The sequence below is a fragment of the Apodemus sylvaticus genome, chromosome 3, assembly GCF_947179515.1.
Source record: "Apodemus sylvaticus chromosome 3, mApoSyl1.1, whole genome shotgun sequence".
Taxonomy (NCBI): domain Eukaryota; kingdom Metazoa; phylum Chordata; class Mammalia; order Rodentia; family Muridae; genus Apodemus; species Apodemus sylvaticus.
Window position 1 is genome coordinate 46,713,276 of NC_067474.1, and position 23,961 is coordinate 46,737,236.

Consider the following 23,961-nt stretch of genomic DNA (forward strand, 5'->3'; position numbering starts at 1 on the left):
TTTCTTTCCCACTCAGTTAACAGCCAAGAAATTAGTAACCTTTAGGTAGCATTTACTTTCTTTTTATCAACATATATTTACCCTCTCTGTACGTTTCTAATTAGAGAAAAAAAACATAATTGGCTTTTCTCTTGCAGAGATTATAATTAAGCTCTGGCCTGGGCCCATAACTCAACTCCAGATTTGTTGTTTTTACCTAAGGAAGAGTCCCCAAGGACAAGGTGACGAGGCTTCAAGAATAATAGAAAAGAGAAACATCCTTATCGATACTGTTAGGAGCAAGAGGAGAGCCTCAGGGGAAAGCGCCCTCCCAGGCCTGTTGGTGAGGTCTGCTGTGAGCAGCACAGGTTGTTGGGTGCTAAATTTGAGGGCTGAACACAACGAATGAAAGGCTTAAGGAAGAAGCACATTGACGTTTGGTTTTGCTTACTTCTCTATCAGATTATCAATTTACTCTTCAGAAAACATCACCTTTAATGGCTTAGAAGATGCCATTTAAATCTTTTTCTCCACCCACTTCAGTCGGCTGGGACAAACTACTGGCATCCGCGTACAAACTGTTAACGTTGACAATATTAAAATCACTAAAGCTAATGTGTCTCATAGTTAATCTTCGTTCCACTTACAACCTTCTCTAATCTCTACTGGGTCCCTCCCTTTTCTGAGGCCCTCTGAGCTCGTTAAGCCTTCTGAACCATACTTTCTCTGGTCCTCCACAATCCAAAAAGACAAACACATCGTATTCCTTTAAGACAGGACCTGTCCTGGGCCTGGAGAGATGGCTCAGCAGTTAAGAGCACTGACTGATCACCCGAAGGTCCTGCGTTTAAATCCCAGCAACCACAGGGAGGCTCACAACCATCTGTAATGAGGTCTGATGCCCTCTTCTGGTGTGTCTGAGGACAGCTACAGTGCATTCACATATAAGAAATAAATCTTAGGAAAAAAAAAAAAAAATAGACGGACCTGTCCTACTTAAGTGCTTTTACTAAAATTCCAGGTGACCCCTTGGCTTTATTTCTGGAAGGTCCTGATGCGCCCCGAAAAACGGTGCCTTGGCTGATCGCACCGCGGAGCTAGGAGCCACGGGTACCCGTCCACCCCGGCCCAGCACACCGACTCCAACTGCGGGCTCGGAGAGGCGCACGTCACGGCGGCGGAGCCCCAGGCCGCGCCCGCACACCCGCCCGCCGGCCGCTACGGGCTGCGCCGTTCCTCCGAGCTTCCCGCGAGCTCCGCGGGGAACCCCCGAAGGGCCCGCGGCGAGTCGGTCTCCCGGGCTGGGCCGAGGGGACGACGAGGGTGCCGCCCATCTCCTCGGGTCCCCGGGCGGGCTTCGCAGGGCCGCCGCTGCCGAGTGAACGACCGCCACGAAGCGACTGCCACGTCAGACCGACTTCACAGACCCGGCGCCGGCGGTGACGCAGCGGCGCGTCGGCCCGGACGTCAGCCCCGCAGGCCGTCCGCAGCCCGGCGCCCCGTTCGGCGACGCCCCGGCGCCCGGCCGGCCCTCAGGGAGGCGGACCCCGCGGCCCGCACCTCGCCCGCGGTCGGGCTGGACTGGGCGGTGTCAGCGGAGGCCCTCGCCAGGCGCGTCCGCCGCGCGAGACCCGGGCAGCTGCGGCGCCGACGAGAGCGGCAGCGGGGAGGTCCGCCATGGAGACCCGCTACAACCTGAAGAGCCCCGGTGAGCCGGGCTGGGGCGGCGGGCGGGGACCCGGGACTCACGGCGCAGCGCCTCGGCCGGCTCGTGTACGCCGGTCCTCGCGGCTGCTCCGGGCTTGCGCTTTACGCGAGGCCGCGGCCGGTCCGGGGGTGCAGGCCGCAGGGCGGGCGGCCGCTGCGGGTCCCGGATCTGCTGGCGCCCCTTGGCTCCTGGCCGCTTCCTCCCGGTGTCTGCGGAGTGAAGCTGGAGGCAGCCGAGCCTAGGGCAGGTGTAAAGGCGATGTCGGCCGCTACGACTGAACATCCTGGCCGTATCCCCGTCCTTCATATCCCCCCCCCCCCCGCCTCTGCCGACGAACTTTTGTTAGGTGTTTGACTCACATTTGAGGAATCTGTGGTTGAAATATCCCGTTTCGGTATTTGGGGGAGAAGTTATAGACATAAAGAAAATGTCCTGTAGCTAAACTAGTTGACCTGTGTGCTTGAGAATTAACCATGATTTGGAGGTAGATTGCAACTATGCATTCCTTTCCTTCAGTCAATGCTCCTAGACAATCCTGGCTTCCAGTTATTTTCTGGTGCATTAAAAACAATGCAAAAAAATTATCATTTGTCTAATCTTTTAAGGCAGGCGTGACAAAAATTACTGGAGCCTGTAAATGTACTTTGATAATTTGTCAGGGGGAAAAAAACTTCCCTGTTAGTTCTGAATAATAAGCCTCAGGGAACTGATGATCACTGAACCAGAACTCTCGCCACTATTTTTTTCTTTCCCTCACTGCTTCTTAGTTTGGACTTTAAGTCTAATATCCTGGTGGGAAAGAGTTGATATTGTGAAATCTCTTTTTAAAAAAATTTTTTTTTAATTTAGAATATATAAACGAAAAGCCTGAGACCATTGGCTGAAGAGGGTGTTGTTGGCTTGAATGCTGACAAGTAAGTGTCCTAGGTGGCCAGATGTAGAATTAGTCATTTTTACGGGGTTTGTTTAAAATCTGGCTTTGCCTGTGCAAGAATTACATGGCTGAATTCTAACGGGCCATATTCTCGGTCTTCAGCCCATCGCTTAAAACCCGAAGAATTAAAAAACAAGTCAGAGAAAGTAGAAATGCCTGAATTTTACCATTTTAAGGCCAGAATGACTAATTAGACTTTTGTTGTTTTCTTTTTTGAGATGGTTTCTCTGTGTAGCTCTGACGGTCCTGGAATTGACTCTTGTAGACCTGCCCCTGCCTTCCAAGAACTGGCATTAAAGCTGTTTGCCACCTGGCTAAATTAGTTGGACTTTTTAAAATAAAATTGTGTAGTAAATTGTACAATACTTCCATAGTCACATGCTTACTCAAGATCAGCAGAGGTACTTAGGCAAATGTCCAGAGGATAATGCAGTGTGAAATGTTGTCAGGAAATTGCTCAATCTTTCTTTTAATGATTTCCCTTTATCTTTTTTATTTATGTATGTTGGGTTTTTGTTGTTGTTGTTTGCTTGCTTGCATGTATATGTCTGTGTGAGGATGTCAGATCCCCTGGAAATGGAGTTACAGACAGCTGTAAGCTGCCATCTGGGTTAGGTTTCAGGGTCTTCTGGAAAAGCAGACAGTGCTCTTAACTTCTGAACCATCACTTCAGCCCCAAATTGTTCCTTCTTCATAGGTTACTGTACCGGAGATTATGGTAAAATTTAAGCAACTTTAGAAATTTAATAAATTTCTAGACTGGTATGGTGATTTGTACCTTTAATTCCAGCATTTGGGAGGTAGAGGTAGGCAGATCTCTGTGAGAGATATAGCCCGATCTACCTAGAGAGTTAATAAATGTCAAAAGTATGTTAACTTTGGTTGACTTTTGTATCTGTTTATAAATTGTCCTCTAAGTGATGATAGTCTTTAAAAAGTTTTAAACTGTCTTCCCTGTTAGTGTAGATGATTTTGAGTTCGTAGAGAAGGTGGTTTAGATGAACTGTAGAACTTGCTAAAATGCCGAGAAGTCTGGTGATATGTTTGCTTTATTTTTGTCTCAAATCTTTGTTATTTGTAGATTAAAGACTGCGAGAGGAAGTAATCTAAACATTTCCTATCAGTAAGTGTTGGATTATCTCAGAGATAAGAATAGGAAAATCTAGGAGGGCACAATACAGATAATGGTTCACAAGTTGTGTGTGTGTTTGGTAACTTTGTTCTGCTTTACCAGAATTATCCTGTTCAGACTGTTGGTATCTACTGAAATGTCATACTAATCAGACTTTCTAATGAATTCTGGGCACATCAACTGGTCTGCATAGAATTATATGATTGAACATTTTTACAGATTTCCCACTGATTGAAAAGGTCTCTGTGAGTTGTAAAAACCAAATTCATTGATATCCTAACCTTCAAACTCATATATATTTCCCTAAAATCTGTAGCCCATGAGTTCATAGCTCTCAGGGAGCTGCCGCCCTTCACACACCAACCCAGAGCCTTGAGCATGTTAGGCCAACCAGTGTCCCACTGCGAGACCCTCTGCTCTGGTGGCATCTTCATCTCCTTTCCCTCAGCCCTGTGGTGAAGGTGTTACTGTGTCATCAGATCCATTACACAGACTCTCACTGGATCTCTTCGCAGACTGACAGTGTTTGAGCAGTAATCGGTTGAGCAGTGAAACTCCAAGTTAGGCTGCTTAGCTTGCTGGCCGGCGTTGGTTAGGAGTAACCCTTGCTTTCCCTTCCAGCTCCTTCTCTGCCTCTCTCAGCTCTCTTGCACTTTCTCCCACTCGCTCTCCAGATGGTAGGTCTCCACCTCTGTCGGATCCTCTGTGGAGTGTGCTCCATCGAACCCATCTGAAACTCTTATTACTTCTCCAAGCTTCCATAAGGCCCAGCCTGCTGGGCTCTCTAGGCCACACAGTCCTTAACTTACTCATATCTGGCCGATACCGTCCCAGCGTCTTCTAATTGCTATAAACTTGTTAAAGCAACAAGTTATCCTTTTTCTCTCTCCACTTAAACATTTTCAAATGTGTAGTGCTTGTTCATTTTGTTTTAATTATTTTACTTTTTTTTAAGTGTAGGATTGTTTTGCCTGAATATGCCTGTGTACTGTGTGTGAGCCTGGTGCTCATTAATACCAGACAAGGGCATTGGACCTCCTGGATTGAGATCCTCCACGTGGGTGTTAGGAATCAAACGTGTGTCCTCTAGAAGAGCAGCCAGTGCTCCTAACTGCTGAGCCATCTCTCCAGGCCCCTGTTTTGTTTCATTCTTAACATTTATTTATTTATAAATGCGTGTGTATATTGGCACTGTGACACTCAAATAGAGGTCAGATGCCATCTTGCTGGAGTTAGTTCTCGCCTTCCCTCATGTGGGACTTAGATTGAGTCTCATGTTGTCAGGCTTGGTAGCCTGTGCCTACCTACTGAACATCTCTCTGGCCTTTCTTTAATTTTTTTGAAGATTTATTTATTTTTATTTATGTGAATACACTGTAGCTGTCTTCAGACACATACCAGAAGAGTGCATTGGACCCCGTTACAGAGGGTTGTGAGCCACCCTGTGGTTGCTGGGATTTGAACTCAGGACCTCTGGGAAGAGCAGTCAGTGCTCTTAACCGCTGAGCCATCTCTTAGCTCCTAATTGTTTTTTTTTTTTTTTTTTTTTAAAGTAAATACCTTTGCAGCATCTTTGTAAGCAGAAACATTAGTTCTTAAATTTTGCTGACATGTTCATTCTAAGAACAGGAAGAAACAGTTGAGAGTATCATTTGGGGTTCCCACATGACAATCTCTAGCTCACTGCCTCCTAAAATTCACCACCTAAAATATCACCAGTTTTGGCAACTGATGATATTAAGATACTGCCTTCCCAAAATAAATTGATGTTTGGAAGACAATGGCCTATTAAAAAATCTCTTTATTTTTATTTGTGGCCCTAAATTTAGTGCAAGTACAATGAGCTAGCTGGGCAAAAGAAGAGGCAAATACTGCGGCCAATGGAGCCTAAAGGCCTGATCCAGAGACCAGATGGCCATCACAGAAGAAGAGTAGGAATACAGCTGCCTCATCTCCCCTGGCTGATGTTGTCCCCCACTGTCAGAGAAGTCTAGGAAATACCCTTGCAAAGGGAAAGGACCCGGGGTTGAAGTGAGAGATGGGCGTCCAGGATGGACAGACTGCTGCAGCCCTAGTGCTCTGTCACTCCATAAGGATCCTGCTCCTTAGGAACCAGAACACTTTTTTTTTTCAGGTTTTAAGGCGCTTATGTAGCAAGGCAGAGAGAGGGAGAAAGGAGAGAAGTAGAGGCCAGCCATGGCCGTGTGGAGAGGGGGGAGGGGAACAGTGCCCAAGAGGGCAAGAGAGAAGCAAGCGGAAGCGGGAGTAAGAGCCAGAGTATCTTTATATGTATTTAAAACAGAAACGTGCCGGCTAAGTTCAGTCTTGGTTACTGTTCTGTGGCTGGGATAATAAAATCTGACAAGAGTACGTGCAGGGAGAGTGGGTTTGTTTTTGCCTCGCGGTTACAGTCCATTTTGTGGGAAGGCCTGGCCGCAGAGCGTGAGTCACATTACTTCTAAAGTCAGTGCAGAAAGTAAGGCGTGCTTACTTTCCCCTTTTCTATATTTTGAACACAGTCCAGGGTCCTCGCCTAGGGAATGGTGTCACCCAGTGGGTGAGTCTTTCCATTTCAGTAACCAGACCAAGATACTCTCTCATGGTCATAACCCACAGCTCCTCTCTCAGCTAAGTCTCTATCTCATCAACTTGACAGTTGCAGTTAGCGGTCATAATACTGGGTTTTCAGCCTGACAGGACCTAAAATCACCCAGGAGATTAGCCTCTGAGGATTTCCTGTGAGGGAATATATAGATTGAGTTCGTCTTAACTCTGGGAGGCCCTGTCCCAGGGGCTGCAGTAGTGACAGAAAGGGCATCTCGGGCTGAGTACTGCCTTCATCTCTGTGTTTCCGACTGGATGTCGTGTGATCGATAGCTGTTGTATGATGTCCCCACCATGAGGAGCTGTGAGCAAGAATAAGCCCTTCTTTAAGTTGATTTTGTCAGGGTATTTATTACAGTGACAGGAAAATAATACTAGAGGACTTCAGTCCTTTTCTTTAAAAAAATTGTTTGTACTGGTGGGTTTTATGTCAACTTGACACAAACTAAAGTCATCAGAGAGGAAGTAGCCTTAATTGAGAAAATGCCTCACAAGGATCTATCTGTAGGGCTATAGATTGGTTGGTTTTCTCTCAAGAGCTGGGTGTCTGACCTTTCTTTTCTTCTGTCTACTCTCTGTCTTCCAGGCTGGCCTCCAACTCAGTGATCCACCTGCCTCTGCCACCTGAGAGCATCAAAGGTGTGTGCCATCTCACCTGGCTAGAAGTTTTTATTATTCTGTGCTGATCACTTGGGAAAGTATATTTTAACAACCTCCACTTTATGGATTTTCTTTTAGCTGTTAAACGATTGATGAAAGAAGCGGCGGAATTGAAAGATCCAACAGATCATTACCACGCTCAGCCTCTGGAGGTTAGTTTGTCTCCGTCCTCCTCGGTATTGCAGTACTGTGCCGTTAGGGCAACTTTAGAACTGGGTCTCCTTTGCAGGAGTAGTAACGATGGATGTGTTTATTCATCTACTTTCTTCTGTTTCATGAGTGTTTCATTCGCCTTTCATCAGGCTCCTTAGGCAAAGCTGACTTAGGGACTCTGTAAGGAGGCTTCAGATGCTAACCTGGTGTTCAGTGAGGAGGCAGGGAGCGTAGCAGGCAGAATCTCACACACTGTGTGGTAAGAAGACTCGGATCCTTCAGGGGTCTCTGCAGCTGTCCTGGGCTCTTGCCTTTGCATCTGTGAAAGGAGCATGCCCAGTGGGTATGGTCAGATTTCCACTGTGACAGTGAAGACACGCATGTTGCGATGTGTAAGAACCTCATGGTAGAAAAGTAACGTGGTAACTGTATAGACACACAGCCAGTCTGTTAATACTACTAACCAGTTATACATAGTGATAATACTACTAACCAGTTATACATCGTGAAGAATACTTTTTTAAAGATTTGTGAAAATAACTCAAACTAATGATTTGACTATATTTTCACTAATTGATAGCTTAATTAAATTAATCTTATTTATGAATATGTATAATAGGATTTAGACACTTTAAATTATTTAGTTTTATAAGATATAACATTTACATTAAATAATACATCTTACTTGTGGTTTTTGAGGCATTTTGAACACTAGAAACTATTATAGCACTGTTAGAAAGCTTTTGATTTTCCTCATCTGACTTTTTAATGTTCCTATTGATAAAATGATAATGCTTGTAAATGTCCTTGATCCCGTGGATTCTTGTTTTTGTTCAGGATAACCTTTTTGAATGGCACTTCACAGTTCGCGGGCCCCCAGATTCCGATTTTGATGGAGGAGTTTATCACGGACGCATAGTACTGCCACCAGAGTACCCCATGAAACCACCGAGCATTATCCTGCTAACGGTGAGAGCTCTCGGCGGTGGCGTGCTGCCAGGCTAACGCTTCCAGCAGTCTGCAGATGTGGTCTGCTTATTCGTAAAAAATGAAGGACTGTTATTCTGATTTTTCCTTCAGAGCCTGGACCATAGACCTGTAGTATCCTTTCCTCAGGATAACTCTGAGGAAGCTGATGCATCTGTGAAGAACTGCTGACACTAGGGAGTGCATAGTGTCCCAGCCGCGGTCAGGATTCAGGGAGGTCACGTGTGAGGACCCTGGGCACACTGCCTGCCTGGCACACGGTGGAGTTAGTGGGCTCAGTCACATCCTCTTTAGTTTCCATCCACCTGACTTCATTTTCCTGAGTCCCCTCAATTTATGATGAACTATGATGTCTGTCTGACTGGATTGACAGGAAAATGAAGCGTCAGCATCTTGTATATAGCTCTTAGGATAGGGCCTGCCACAGAAACCTTAATAAATGTTATTTCCGTTTCTATCTCAGAATTTCTTTGTTTTATTTTCATGTGAAATATTACTGGTATACTAACTCTTTTGATTGCTAAACTTCTCTTCCCTAACTTATGTTTAATTTTCTCCTGTGAAAAATGCAGCACACACACACACACACACACACACACACATCCCACCACACATACACCACACATACACATATACCACATTACACACACACACATATCACATACACACAAACCACACACCATACACACATATACCACACCATACACACATACCACAGACACACACATATATCATATACACACATATATTACACACACACCACACACATATACATATACCACACCATATACACATATATCACACTCACACACCACATACACCACTCCCCCCACACCTACATACACACACCTACATAACACACACACACACACACACACACACACACACTGACCTTTGTTGCCTTGTTTTTCTCTTTGGAAACCTTATCTGGTTTAGGCTATTGCAGTCTGGTTTCAAGGCTGTTTCTCTGCTTCTTTGAGAACTGCCACGGCTTCTGGGTCTTATCTTGTTCCATCTAACTTTTATCTGAGCTGAGGGGTAGCACTCTGACAGGAGGTGCTCATCCAGAGCGCACACTAGCACAGCTCTCTGTACTGGGAGGATGCAGAAGGCCTTTGTTTTAGAGTCAGCTGGCCGGGCTCTGACTAGTGTGTGCCTTTTCCATCGTAGCACATGCAGGTTAGATATTGTCTTTGAAGTTTAGTTTTTGTTTCTGTCAAATGGAGTGTTGTGGCAAATACAGCCACATTCTAAAGTTCCTGGCATCTAGAAGCTGCTTAATAAGCGCTGGGCCTTACTGCTAATTGTGATGTTGGTATAAGGCTGAGGTGTCCTTTAGGCCACATTGATGTATTAACTGGGTGAAACAAGCAGTGTGAATAAGGGCTGGTATATGTGGGAGACCTGTGTGCATATGTGTGTGAGTATGTATACTAGTGTGCACACCTGTGTGTGCATACATGCATCTATGTGTGCATGCATACATCTGTGTGTATGTGTGTGTTCACCTGTGTGTGCATGCATGTATCTGTGTGTGCATACATGCATGTGTGTGTGTGTGTGTGTGTGTGTGTGTGTGTATGCGCTGGTGCTGAGCAGTAGGCAACACTCGTTACCAGTAGTTAACCAGTGGCTCACATGGAGGTGGAACTAGCACACTGGAAAGCAGCCCCGCCCTCCTTAGTGGTCAGTATTGCCTCCTCATTCACTTCCTTTCCTGAGGTCACGTCCGGCTTTGTTCCAGCAAGTGTTATGGGCCAGGTCCTGGATGTGGATGGGGCAGGACTGGGTCAGCCTCCTCCCAGTGGAGTGCTGGCTGACCTAGTGTCTGCCCCTCCTCACCTTCTTCCTTAACGCTGGGGCTGCTTCTCCTGTTCAGGCTTGCAGCTGCTTTTTGTCGTGAGAATTAGCTTCAATGCTCACCTCTGAAAGGAAAGGTACCAAGAGTCTCTGAGTCTTCCTGATCCCAGCAATCATGATCAGTGTTCTTCCCTGACTGCATTCTCTCTAATTTAATGGCATTGTCCTTCTGAAAAGTCACTCCTGTCTCATAGCCACCTCCACACCCTTCTTCACTAACTGGTCAGGTGACTTTGCCCTTAGGTTTAACCTGAGCTCGGCCAGTCTAGATCTAGAGTAGGCACAGGGCACAGCATCAGTGAACCTTTCCTGTTTAGTCCTGTCTCAGAAAGGTGCTGATACACCTTCTACACACAGCCTTTATTATTTATTCACCATTTAACACATATTTTGGAAGGCCTTTAAGAGGACAAAAAACTATGTCTAAATATTTAAGAAGATAATAAGTATTATCTTTAAAATTATTATGCATAAATATAAACTATATTATTGATGAAAAGGATAAGGCATTAAAAGGACTTCTGCAGTTTTTAAATTGTGTTCTTTGTTTCTAAGGCTAATGGACGATTTGAAGTAGGCAAGAAGATCTGTTTAAGCATCTCAGGGCATCATCCAGAGACCTGGCAGCCTTCGTGGAGCAGTGAGTACCTGGGGATGCAAGCGCCAGTTACTGTTCGTTTATAATAGTGGATTATAATACATTTTTGAGATTGACAGTGTTTTAGCTAATATGTGACACCACTGAAATTCTAACAATGTGTAGGCTTGTGTATTACCTTAATAACCTCTCGCTTGCATCTCTTCTAAAACCCTTCAGATCTTTTTTTTTTTCAGAGCTAACGTAATTTCTCTTAAGATTTTATTTTGTGTGTGTGTTTGTGCACCTTCATGTGCAGACGTGTGTGAGACCAGCAGCGGTTGTGGGTGTCTTAATTCTCTTCTGCCTATTTTTTGAGGCAAAGTCTCTTACTGAACCTGGGGCTTGAACATGTTAAGACTATGGCCACGCAAGCTCTCCTGACTCTGCCTCCCAAGCAGGGGTTAGAGTGTGCACTGCTGGGTTTGCTGCCTTTTCTTGTCTTAGAACAAACACAGAAAGCATGCATGAGTGTTGGGGACCAAGTGTGGGTCCCGTGCGTGCGAACGCTGCTGAGCCAGCCTCTCCCCAGCCAGCGCCTCCCCCTCCTCGCTGAACGACTGTTCATTTTCTGTTTCAGTAAGGACAGCCTTGTTGGCCATCATTGGGTTTATGCCAACTAAAGGAGAGGGAGCCATAGGCTCTCTAGATTACACACCCGAGGAGAGAAGAGCGCTTGCCAAAAAGTAAGTTCCTTGTTGGGGCCGAGTACCATTAGTGCTCAACAGTGTTAAGTCTCTTTCTCTGCTGTCATGGATCTTGGCTACGGATCCAGTCTTAGAATTGTAGAAACCCATTCTGCAGATTTCCTCAGACTGACCAGGATATAACAAATTGATCTCATGATTTTTATTTTGTAGCATTAAGGATCAATGCTACAGGACTCCTCCTCACATGAGGCAGGTGCTCTTCCACTGAGCTGCATCTCCAGCCCATCTGTCTCATTCTTGTAAAAGTAGTTAATGGGCTGCAGAGATGGCCCCCTGGTTAGGAACACTGGCTGCACTTTAGAGGACCGGGGTTTGATTCCCAACACCCACATTATAGCTTATAACTGTAAGTCCAGCCCCATAAGCTAGCTCTACCTAACTCCTCCTCCTGGTCTCTGTGGGTGCAGGAACATACGAGATGCACAGACATATATACAGGGAAACATCGATACACATAAAATTAATAATAATTATTTAAAAAAGTAAAAAATTGCTGATGTTCTATTGAGATTGGTTGTACTCCAGTTGGGAGACGTAGCTCCTGGAAAGCATTACTGGCCCTTTGTCCCTCGTTAGTTGGCATCACAGGTGGGACAGGCCAGAGCCATTATTTATATATAGCTGCCTGGAAGATCAGTTCCCTAGGGTTGTAAGTGAATCCACTATATCTTTGTAGCCACCTACATAGATTATAGCAGGCATTAATAAATGATCTTGGATAAAATAAAGGTTTTTTTTTTTTCAGGTAGTGATATATATATATATATATATATATATATATATATATATATGATAATATGATATAGTAAAAGCCTTTTCAGGTTTTTTTCTTTTTGATGTATTTTTATCTATAGATCATAATAATTCATTTAATTCAAAGTACCATTTCCTTTTGGTAGTACTGAGATAATGGAATATGTTCTTTGAGACAGGGTCTCACTGTGCAGCCCTGGCTATCCACTATTTAGGCCTAGCTGGCCTCAGATTCACAAGTTCTGGGATTAAATGTGTGTGTCAACACACCTGGCTATAAATTCTATTTTTAACTGGCTTCTTTCCTATTTCACGTGTTTCTGCTAAATCATAAGTGAAGCTGCATATTAGACCTTTTCGCAGACTTTGAATAGGCTCATGATCTGTGTTCTTGAGGATAGTACCATACAGTATAATGAACAGTTTACATAAATATGTTGCCACTGTAGATCTGAAGCTTATCTTTCTTTAGGTAGCTTATTTTTTAAAAATGAAGTCTAGGCTGTTTTTCTTTCTTTTTAATTATTTCTTTCTTTTTCTTTCTTTTTTTTTTTACACTCCAGATTTTATTCCCCTCCTGGTCCACCCTCCGACTGTTCCACATCCCATACCTCCTCCTCCCATGTCTTCACCAGGATGCTCCTTACACACCCCACCCCCACCAGACCTTTAAACTCCCTGGGGCCGCTAGTCTCTTGGGGGTTAGGTGTGTCTTCTCTGACTGAACCCAGACCCAGCAATCCTCTGCTTTATATGTGTTTGGGGCCTCATATCAGCTGGTGTATGCTGCTTTGGTGGTCCAGTGTTTGAGAGATCTTGGGGGTCCAGGTTAATTGAGACTGCTGGTCCTCCTACAGGATCGCCCTTCTCCTCAGCTTCTTTCAGCCTTCTCTAATTCAGCCACGGGTCAGCAGCCATTGGTTGAGTACAAATATCTGCATCTGACTCTTTCAGCTGCTTGTTGGGTCTTTCGGAGTACAGTCATGCTAGGTCCCTTTTTGTGAGTGCTCCATAGCCTCGGTAATGGTGTCAGGCCTTGGGGCCACCCCCTGAGCTGGATCCCCCACTTTGTGAGCCTGTCGCTGAACTTTCTTTTCCTCAGATCCCTCTCCATTTCCAAACCTGTAGTTCTTTAAGACAGGAACAATTATGGGTCAGAGTTTTGACTGTTAGAATAGCAACGCCATCCCTCACCCAATACCCTATCTTTCTGCTGGAGGTGGTCTCTACAAGTTCTCTCTCCCCACTACAGGGCGTTTCATCTAGAATCCCTCTCTTTGAGTCCTAAGAGTCTCTCACCTCCCAGGTCTCTGGTACATTCTTTAGGGTCCCCGCAACCTCTTACCTGCAGAGGTTACCTGTTTCCATTCTTTCTGCTGGCCCTCAGGGCTTCAGTCCTTTTCCTCTACCCAATACCTCAGAACTAATCCTGCCTTGAATGTCTCACAGTCTATAGATGAGTTTACTGTGATGTTGTTAAGTGTTCTTTTCTTTTAGTCATTTGGTATTTAAGTATCCTTTTTTCCCCCTGAGATTTATTTTATTTTGTTTTTATGGTGTCTCGCCTGCACGTATGTGCATATTTCTTTACAGTGCCTGTAAAGGTCATAAAGGGCATCATTGGCTCCCCTAAAACTTAAGTTACAGATGGGTGTTACCTGCCATGTGGGTTCTGGGAATTGACACCATTTCTTGAATCCCTATTTGTGTGTCTTAATAAAAGGGAATTAGTACTCATTGAACATTGTATCCTGCCAGATCACAAGATTTCTGTTGTGAAGGCTGTGGCTCTGCCATGAAGGATGTCCTGTTGCCTTTAAAATCTGGAACTGATTCAAGCCAGGCTGACCAAGAAGCCAAAGAACTGGCCAGACAAATTAGTTTTAAGGTACTGTAAATTCCTAAACATCCACTATGGTGCCTTTTGTGTTTACTGCTGAATCCTAGGAAAAAGGAGAGTGATCCGATGCTACTGAAATGAGATTTCATGAGTCATGTTTTCTTACTGTAAGAGCAGAAGCTACCTTCAGGAAGGGAAGGCATTTGAGCATAGCCGCGGTGTCTAAGGCCGCATGCAGGTCCCAGCTTTGCAGTCTGCCGCCTGTGTGCGCACGTGTCAGGCAGACTACAACACCATCATGTGCCCCTTATGGCTGCTAGTAATAACCTGTACTTGCGAGTGGGATTTTGTCAGGCTATATTAATTAACATGTATCCCACATGTGTAATAGCTGCATTTAGAGCTATCCCTAGTGCTTCTTAAATTCTAGTTCTTTTTAAACAAAGTCACGTCATCTCCAAGATGCTACTGCTACTAACATTTTGGCAATTTTCCCTTTCTCCTCCATTTCTGCATATTTTACCCAAATATGAAATGTATATAACATGTTAACACTTTGAGTATTCACACTCCTGTTTCTGTAATTCAAGTAACCTGTCTGAAGCAGTGTGCTGCTGCCCCTCTTCCTTCCTTGCTCCTCTGTCTGTTTCTAGGTCCTGTTCTTGGGAATTTCCCCTTCAGTTTTAGCATAGTTCCTAGAGGGGGAAGTATCAATCTTGCTGATACTCTTTTCTTTCTAGGATTCCTATTGTACTCAGAACTTTTTCTCTGAAGATCTTAGGTTCAGATGTGTTTTGAATGCCATGAGTTTTCAGATTTGAGGAATACAAGCAGCTTATGCTGACTAGTGTCAGTAAATCTGGTCAACCTGGGACGGTTGGCTGTCACAGCCCCGGCTAGCCTCACAAGCCTGAAAATCATCCAGAGCTTTAGTTTTGTAGAGGTTCTTAGGTTGGGAACCACAGGCATTGCTCCTTAGTAGGTAGCAGCTCCTCGGACTGCATCGTCCTGTGGAGCAGGTGCAGACGTGCTCGGAGCTTAGCTGACAGTAGATACAGAGGTGCAGTGCGAGGAAGTTCAGGAGGGAGTTGGCTGATGTTAACACATTTCTTCCTATAACACTGCTCTTGGGTGTATCTTATTTATAGGCCGAAGTCAATTCATCTGGAAAGACTATCGCTGAATCAGACTTAAACCAGTCTTTCTCACTAAATGATTCACAAGACGATTTACCTACAACATTCCAGGGTGCTACAGCAAGCACATCGGTATGGCTCTTATCTTTTAATACACACCACACACACACACACACACACACACACACACACACACACACACCATGTACCACCCCACCCCACACACACCACAACCACATACACATGCGCATGAGCACACATACCACACTCCATAAACACTCACACACATAACGTACCACCCTGCCACACACACACAACTACATACACATGCGCATGAGCACACACACCACACTCCATAAACAAACACACACACACACACATATCACACATCACACATCTCTTTTTGGATTAAGATAAGATCATAGATATTGAAAATTATGTTTTTCTTAGTAGTAGGATTTTAGCCCAGCTGCTCCATTAATTACATTGTTTTGAACAAATCTTTTTGGACTTTAGTTGTTTTGATTTTTGTTGTTGTTAAGTGGGGTTAGATGAAATAGTTTGTAAGTTCTGTTGTTGTTTCAGAATGCTATGACTTCTTTAAAGCCAGTGCTAACATCCTGCTAGCCTAGATAAAACATGCATATTAATAACTCTAATAGAGACCAGGCACTGCGAGAATTCCCTGAGCCACAGTCTGTGCTGCCTTAGAGTGGCCTAGAGCCTAGTGACACAGGCTCCGAAGTTTAAATTGAGTCAGGGCTTAGTGCCGTCAGCAGTGCTGCCTTTCCGGCACACTGGCTGTGCCCTGAGCACTCTGCCCCGTGCGGCTGGCAGCTCTGTTTAGAAGCATAGACACAGAATTTCAACTGTGCACACACAGCCCTCTTAAGCTGCTGCCTTGTGTGGAGTCAGTGGCTGGGAATTGTTGGATGAAAAAGTGAGTGTCTTGTGATAGTTCTGTTCTGACCAATTGTTTCAAAAAGTGGGTCAGCACAGGCAATCAAGACCCATCACAGACAGTGCAGGCTTGGTGCTAACTAGTGAGGATTGGGAGGGGAAAATGATTTAACTTAACAAGATGATCTTCCCTCTTTTGGAGTCAATTTTGTTACAGATTATTTGACTAGGAAACCACATCTTATACCCCCTCTGGTTCATAGAAGACACTGACTTAGAGAGGGGTTGTGCATGCGGTACTGAATGTGTAGAGAGCAGAGGACAACTTGCAGGTGTCACTTCTCTCCTTCTGCCCTGTGGGACCTGTCACTTAGGACATCAGGCTTGGCAGCAAGCTCCTTTATGCAGCTAAGCCGTTTCACTGGCCCTACAGGGCTTCAAAAGTCAGAAAATTGAAAAAGAAAATGTATCTACTTTAAAGCGGGACCACATCGCTTTGAGTGGCCTTCTTTCAGGGAGTAAGATAGATACATCAACATGTTTTAAATCTACTGTGAGGTACCTTGTTATATACATATTCCGGTTATTTCAGTTATCATTTATTTTGTCATTAAATGTCTACAACTTACTGCTTTCATAGAGCACGTGGTCTAGGAAAATACCTGATGACAGCTTGTTTGTCAGTCTTAGCGGTTCCCTGGGCTCACCCAGGGATTGAAATTCTGAGTAAGCCATTCTATTTTATATTAAAAAGTGGTCCACGATGGCCTAGCGGGTAAAGGAATTTGCCACACAAGTCTGGCAGCCTGAGTTCCATCCCTGGAGCCCATGGTAAGGCGTATGCTCACCTACAGAAAGTAAAGAAACACTTAAGAGCATTCTATTTAGTATAATAGCAAACAAAATTCACTCACTTTTGGTTGTTCTAGTTAGTATGGAAAACTTGCTATCTATTGCTAGGTATATCCCTATGACTATAATTATTTTAGATAGGAAAAGTTAGTGTTTTGTAATATTTCATTAGTATTTAGCCAGTTATACAAAAGGCACCTGAAATATAGAATCCTAAATAAGCATTAGATAAGCCCTTTGTGTGTGGGGGGGGGCGGGGGCAGGTTTCAAGACAGGGTTTCTCTGTGTGTAGTCCTACCTATTCTGGAACTTGCTCTGTAGACAGGCTGGCTTCAAACTCACAGAGATCCACCTGCCTCTGCCTACTGAGTGTTGGGATTAAAAGCATGTGCCACCACTGCCCAGCAATAAGCAAGTTAATTAAAGTACATATAATAAACTATTGGGCATCAATTGATTAATTAATTTTGTAGTACCAGGACCAAACCTAGAGTTTTGTGTGTGCTGAGTTATTTAATTTCTTTCTTTTTTTCTTTTTGATTTTTTTGAGGCAGGGTTTCTCTATATAGCCCCGACTGTCTTGGAACTCACTCTGTAGACTAGGCTGGCCTCGAACTCAGAAATCCGCCTTCCTCTACTTCCCAAGTGCTGGGATTAAAGGCATGCGCCACCACTGCCCAACTACAAACATGTTTTAAGGGTTGTTTTCTAAATGTACTAGTCATACTAATAAGGAATCTTAGAACCACTCTAAATAAGTTCACAACTTAGCTTTTGAGTCTAAATCTGAATGCCTTGAAAAGGATATGTTTGTTTTTTTAAATAGACTCTTGATTACATTTGTACTTCTTCCTTTTTTTTTTTTAAAGATGTATTTATTTATTATAAATAAATACACTTTCGCTGTCTCCAGACACCCCAGAAGATGGTTGTGAGCCACCATGTGGTTGCTGGGAATTGAACTCAGGACTTCTGGAAGAGCAGTCAGTGCTCTTAACTGCTGAGCCACCTCTCTAGCCCCTGAAAAGGATATGTTAATAGTAACAATATTAGTAATGATTAACATTTACTAAGTCATTGTTTATCATAAGCACTTTATGTCATTAATCCATTTAATCCTCACAACTGCTGAATTAGATATTATCCGCATTGTACAGATGAGGGAGCTGAGACTTAGGTTAAATAACTGGCTTGGGAACACACATCTAGTAGGCAAAGCCAGACTAGAAATAATAAAGGCTCATTGTTTTGTCAATTTTAGGGGCAGGATAATTTCCCCTCAAACTAAGGAAAAAATAATACACTCAATACAAGCTTTGATATGAGTCAGTCTCTTAGACTATAGTGATATCATCGCCATGTTCTTTCCGTAGGAACCCGTTTCTCCATGGTGTGGTGGTGCATGCCTAGAGCCATAGTACCAGGGCAGGGGTGAGGCAAGAGGATTGCAAGAGGATGCAGAAATCAGCCTGTAGTGATTCTTTATTGGCTGCTGTGACAAGTTCACTGAATGTTGGCTCACTTACTATGTGGCATGTGACGGCACAGGACCTCATACCATACAACTTCCTGCATCTGTGCTCCTCAGGGAACAGACTGTCCCTTGGAGTCTAGATTGTACAAGTCTCAGTTTATGCAGCTGTTAGTTCAGCGTTAGTACTATCTTTAACCCAAATTCACCAGTAGTCTCTTGGTTTTGTTTTGTTTTCTTGTTTTTTCGAGACAGGGTTTCTCTGTGTAGCCCTGGCTGTCCTGGAACTCACTCTGTAGACCAGGCTAGCCTCGAACTCAGAAATCCGCCTGCCTCTGCCTCCCACGTGCTGAGATTACAGGCGTGTGCCACCACGCCTGGCAGTAGTCTCTTTATACCTTTGTATTATGGGTTAACAACATGTACGAGATTTCAAAGAATACTTTTAAGAAATTCAGATTACTAAGCTTTTTTTCCTACGCTAGGGATCACACACAGGGCTTTGTGGGTGCTGTGAAGATGCTATGCTATCATGGGGCACCCCACACCTTTGTATTTTGAGATGAAGTCTTCATATGTAGTCCAGGCTGGCTTGGCTTCCTGTCTTGTCTTCACTCTGAGGTCAGCTATGACAGGTGGGACCTCCACACCCAGCTGATGCGCTGATGTTGGAATGAATGTCGAGCTTCAAGTGGGCGTTGTGCAAGTAACTGAGGTCAGCAGCTCCCTCAGCTTTAACGCTCCTGCTAGCACAAAGCTTAGAAGTTTAATGATTTGGGTTATATTATTTATTTGCATTTTCTCTATTGGAAAGTATTTGAAATGCCTTGTATGCAACTCATGCTAAGACATTTCATTCCTATCTCGTCTTAAAGAATAAATACATTCTAGTGGAGAAGCTGTTCCCAGTGAAAGGATTAAAAGCCATTGATGCAGTCGAGGTGGGAGGGTTAAGGTGTCTGTGTGTGTACACTTCTATGTTTTATGGCTTCTTTGATGTGCTATTGCTAGTCTTAGTATCTCCAAGGCAAACATGAGATTTTGAAACCCTTGTGTCACTTTCTGATTGTTCCCTGACTGAGCCAGTCACTGTGGCAACTGGAAGACGCGATCACCTGGGGCCGTGGGGTCAGCCATGCACACAGTGGAGCACACTGAGGTCCTCCGTCCCAGGTGCTCTCACGACGTATGATACTGAATACTAAGTAAACGATGCTGTAGACTTGGGTTTAGCTCACTTGTCTGGGATTATGAAAAAGGGTAAGCTGAGTTTGAAAACAACCACATTTTTACAGTAACGATAGGAAAAATTGTGACTTAAAATGATTTCCTTATTATTGTTGATGGAGGAATGCCAGTGTGGTAAGGTAATACTGAAGAGATCAGTATTCTTCAGGGTCTTCTGAAAGAAGAACAGTGCCGAGAGCTTAGCAGAAGTTACTGTTGCTGTGTTCGGAGAGAAACAGCCACACTGGGCCTTTGACTGCTGGTAAATGGGTCCTCCACCTCATAGAGCTCAGGAGAACTGTGCTTCTGGCTTATTCATCAGGATTGGTTCCTAGTCTCTGCATTCACATGGTTCTTGTTAAATTTGCATTAGTCATATTTAATACTCTAGGTATTCTCAAACTCTTAACAAGTGCATGTACAATTGGGGGGAGGGCAATTTCAAACAGATTTTTTTTTTTAAATTATTTCTTAGTATGGCAGCCAGAATCCGTCAGGAGCACCCTTGCCACAACCCACCCAGCCAGCTCCTAAGAATACCTCCATGAGCCCTCGGCAGCGCAGAGCCCAGCAACAGAGTCAGAGAAGGTCGTCCACGTCCCCTGATGTACTCCAAGGCCAGCCACCAAGAGTCAACCACACAGAGCACGGCGGCTCAGCCATGCTGATCATCATCCTCACGTTGGCGCTGGCAGCTCTTATATTCCGACGAATATATCTGGCCAATGAGTACATATTTGACTTTGAGCTATAATGCTGGCTTGTGACTTAAGAGCTGTGACTCAGTTGCTTCATTAAACATTCTGCATTGGGTATAACCTAAGGATTGTTTACAAAAAGATTATTTTGTATTTGCCCTTCGTTTCTTTTTTATTGTTGTAAAGTCATTGTGCTGTAAGTAGACATTCAGGCTGTGGTCCAACAGTTTGTCCTGCTTAGGTTATGGGACTGGAAGCCATAGCTCCTTGTCTTACTATTTAATTTACTTCAAAACAATTAACTTACTGTGGCTGTCACACCCATGCTGCTCTTCAGTACATCTGCAGTGCTTTTCTATGGAGTCCTTTGGAATTTTCAGATAAAAGAAGGTGTTTTCACATTGGAGTATTACTGGTTACTCAGTACCATTAGCTGAGTACTGCCTTTAGTTCTATAGCTGGAAAGGGAGGAAGGGGCGGAGTGCATTGCCCACTCTCTTCTTGACAAGTGGCATTTCTAGTAGAGACACAGCGAGTGCCCATTCTGTGAACTTTGTATTTGAAACTTTGTGCAGTGAGCATAATTTTATTTCAGACATTTATGAAGACCTTTGTTATATTTTTGTTTTTGGATATTACTTGAAGAGGAAAGACGTCGTAGCCACCATCTCTAATATGCACACAAATGAAAACAGGCTTTCATAACCTGTCTCAAGGAAGAAAAGGTCCAAGCCAAGAAGTTGTTTGATTTTTCTTTCACAAGTAGGTGAGGAGATCTTAAAGATCAAATCTTTACTTTCATTTGTACATGGTTTGAATTATATGCCCAGCTCATAATCACTATAGCATTTCATATCCAGAAATATGCTTAGGATTCAGATTCTTAGTAGAAAAACTCAGGGCCCAAGTAACAGTGATAGATTAACCTCAAACAAACCTTTATTTAGAATTGTTCACTAGTCAGAGCCTAAGAAAAATTTAATGATAAGTCCATTTATTCCTTAGTGCCAGCAGGTCCCCCAGATGCTGACCTATAGCTCTGTCATCTCAGTTACTGGTGAGGCTGCTTAGGACAATATTGCCTTCAGCCTGTTCCTTCAGCAACCCTGAGCGCCCTGTCGAGGGCCCTGCATTGCCCATTTGACTGGAAATATAGGCAGTCCCCAGCTGTTAAATATATCATGCTCTCAAAACCATTGAGAAGTTAATTTTTTTTTTTTTTTGGTTTTAAGTACAACTGAATATAAATGCTGTTTGGGTTCTAGCTCAGTCCACAACTGTTAGCTCATATGCCCTTTAAGTATGTGTGGAAGGGTAGTTGTAAAGTTCTCATGTGGTTTTTAACTATAATTAAGGGCAAGGAAAAAAAAAACAGCTCACAAAATCATTTTAAAGGTGAGCTTGTCATGTGATGTTGGGTCTGTCACCACTGAAGATCATTCTCACTCCAGTCATGTGATGTTGGGTCTGTCACCACTGAAGATCATTTTCATTTGTATTTGGTAGCTAGGTTTTGCTGTTACTGTTGTTAGCTCAACACCTAAAGTTTTCAAAGGCACTGAATGCTATAATATAATCTTCCAGTTTAATAGAGTAGATTTTATAGTTATTTAAGAATTGTTTATAAATGAGGTTGTTAAAATCTAAAAAGCCCAAGGACTTTGTGAAGACTTCATGTAAGAAAGACGATAGGTTACCGTTTTAAAAATAATGTTCTTGCCATGAAAAAGCATATTCCGAGGTCTTAGTTTATAATATGAGAAACTTTGGGTCCACGACCTAGTAAGAGGTCAGTAACCCAATGGGAAGCCCCGGTGGCCTTCCCCCGACATGGCGTGCCCTGTGCTGAGATGGCTCACGTGCTAGAGCAGTCCTCCTCCTAGGGGGCTGTGTCTTCCATGGACACCTGTGCCAGGCGGCGAGGGTTGTCCCAAGGTGTCACCCACTCTCCCTCACTGTCACTGACTGGCTACCTCCTTATGTGTGTTGGCATTTTTAGCTCCTGATACACACATCAAAGTGGTACATTTTCCTTTTGCCCCGATATGCTATCTGAAAATTGTCCTCCAAGCCCCACCTTGGGGTTCGTGAGCTCATGGAAGGGCCTGTTGTCAAACTCTCAGTTTAACTCCCTAGATCGGCATAAGGTACAAACCATGTAGAAGCCGGCAGGTAAAGTCTTCGCTTCTTGTTTTCCCAGTTCTCAGATTTCAAAACTCAAGGCTTCCTCACTGACCAGCATAGCACATGACTACACATCAAAATAGTTAAAATAGCATGCTTGAAAAAATATGCCTGTTTTGCTTGTAGAAGTCTGGCCCATGAGCCGTCCAAATCTTCTGTACGTGGGTGGGGCTTTGATGTAGCACTTTACATTTCCTTGCTGCTGCTGTTGGTTTATTCTACTGAAATAAATGATTTCATCAAGCTTCTCAATGAATTTTTAAAAACTACATTATTTACTAGTATTACTATGGAAACGACAACTTGCCCATTTCAGGAGAACAAGAACTCCGTTTGCTCAGCTTTGGTTTATGAAGGAACACTGTGGTACCTTGAGATTGCTCACTTCTATAGACCAGAATTTAAAACTTCACATGCCTGTTCCTGCGAGGCCTTGGGATGAAGTGTGGAAGAAGCCTACACCGCTCTGTGACCTGCGAGTAAGTATGTCAAGTGTATTGCAGTGACCCTCACTGTTGAGTGACCCCTGAGGACAAGTGAACAAACATCTGTTCACCTGAAACAGGGCAGTACCTCCAGACCAAAACCACTTCACCCAAGACTGTGTTAGTGGACCAGTGAGTTTATTGGGGTTACTTACAACAGGAGCATGAGTAAATGGAAGATAGTGTCATCTGGGAAAAGCCCACCTCAGCCTGGGTGGTGACCAATGACTTAGGAAACAGAATCCCTGCTGCATGACTGACAGGCGACTCAGCCTATTGGAGTCTCCTTGAGTGGGCGGTGCTTATTTGGGATGGGCCTTGTGAAACTTGTTCTGGGAGCTTTCTAACCCTTGCAGGTTTCCTTTACTTCCTGAGTCTTACACACCCCCTGCCCTCTCCCCATTCTTCCTTCCGAACAAGGATTTTGGTTCGATGGAAACAGCTCTGCTACACTGGCTGACTAAGAGTACCGATACCTACCCGAGCCATCGAAACTGGCCCGAAGTGCTTCAACCCTAAAGCTGTCTGAGTGCCTTTTGAACAGGGGTTTTCAGAACTTGTTTGAGCTACCCAATAAAACCAGTGAGTCCGCATACCTCGCTTGTACCCAGAGGTGGTTGTATTCTTTGCCATCTAATCTTACCTTGTGGCCGTATTTGAGAGTTCCATGTCTGGATCTTTGCATTTTTCTTTGTGTTTCTTGCTACCGCTTTCATTAGTCACTGTCTAATTTGCACAGTTGCCTCTGGATTTCCTCCACTCCCGTGCCTTTTATTTTTATTTTTTTAAATAAACAACCACTCTTAAGCATACCTGCTTCTGCCTCTCCTCTATCAAGAAAGTGCAGTGGGGCTTGGTGGCACATACCTGTAATCAGGAGGCAGGTGGATCATTGTGAATTCCTCACAGCCTAGTCTACATAGCAAGTTCAAGCTAGCCTGGGCTGCGTAGTGAGACCATGCCTCAAACAACCACAGAAACTTAATACAATTCAGTACGAAAATGAGGTAGCTTTATGTAACACTGACAACAGATTTGAAGCCGGGCATGG

At 44.1% G+C, this 23,961-nt stretch overlaps 1 protein-coding gene across 3 annotated transcripts; it reads left to right on the forward strand.

The window, feature by feature from the left end:
* The first annotated feature begins 1,257 nt into the window (after positions 1 to 1,257).
* On the forward strand, positions 1,258 to 22,681 carry Ube2j1 (ubiquitin conjugating enzyme E2 J1). 3 transcript variants are annotated; one of them, XM_052176210.1, is made up of 9 exons: positions 1,260 to 1,687; positions 6,944 to 6,996; positions 7,096 to 7,169; positions 8,008 to 8,139; positions 10,573 to 10,657; positions 11,235 to 11,340; positions 13,876 to 14,005; positions 15,106 to 15,225; positions 20,019 to 22,681. In XM_052176210.1, exons 3-9 carry the CDS (start codon positions 7,110 to 7,112, stop codon positions 20,295 to 20,297), a joined length of 912 nt encoding a protein of 303 aa, XP_052032170.1. In that variant the 5' UTR covers positions 1,260 to 1,687; positions 6,944 to 6,996; positions 7,096 to 7,109; the 3' UTR covers positions 20,298 to 22,681. The 3 variants fall into 3 exon arrangements, with proteins under 3 accessions (XP_052032171.1, XP_052032170.1, XP_052032169.1); XM_052176209.1 differs by lacking the exon at positions 6,944 to 6,996 and having other exon boundaries at positions 1,263 to 1,687; XM_052176211.1 differs by lacking the exons at positions 6,944 to 6,996; positions 15,106 to 15,225 and having other exon boundaries at positions 1,258 to 1,687.
* The last annotated feature ends 1,280 nt before the right edge of the window (positions 22,682 to 23,961 follow it).

What these genes read in the sequence shown, in the direction of transcription:
- Ube2j1 (XM_052176209.1), top strand. Translation starts at nt 1,657, where the DNA reads ATGGAGACCCGCTACAACCTGAAGAGCCCCG. An exon ending in ACCACGCTCAGCCTCTGGAG is followed by an intron (nt 7,170 to 8,007) that starts GTTAGTTTGTCT and finishes GTTTTTGTTCAG; the next exon opens with GATAACCTTTTTGAATGGCA. An exon ending in CCAGACAAATTAGTTTTAAG is followed by an intron (nt 14,006 to 15,105) that starts GTACTGTAAATT and finishes TCTTATTTATAG; the next exon opens with GCCGAAGTCAATTCATCTGG.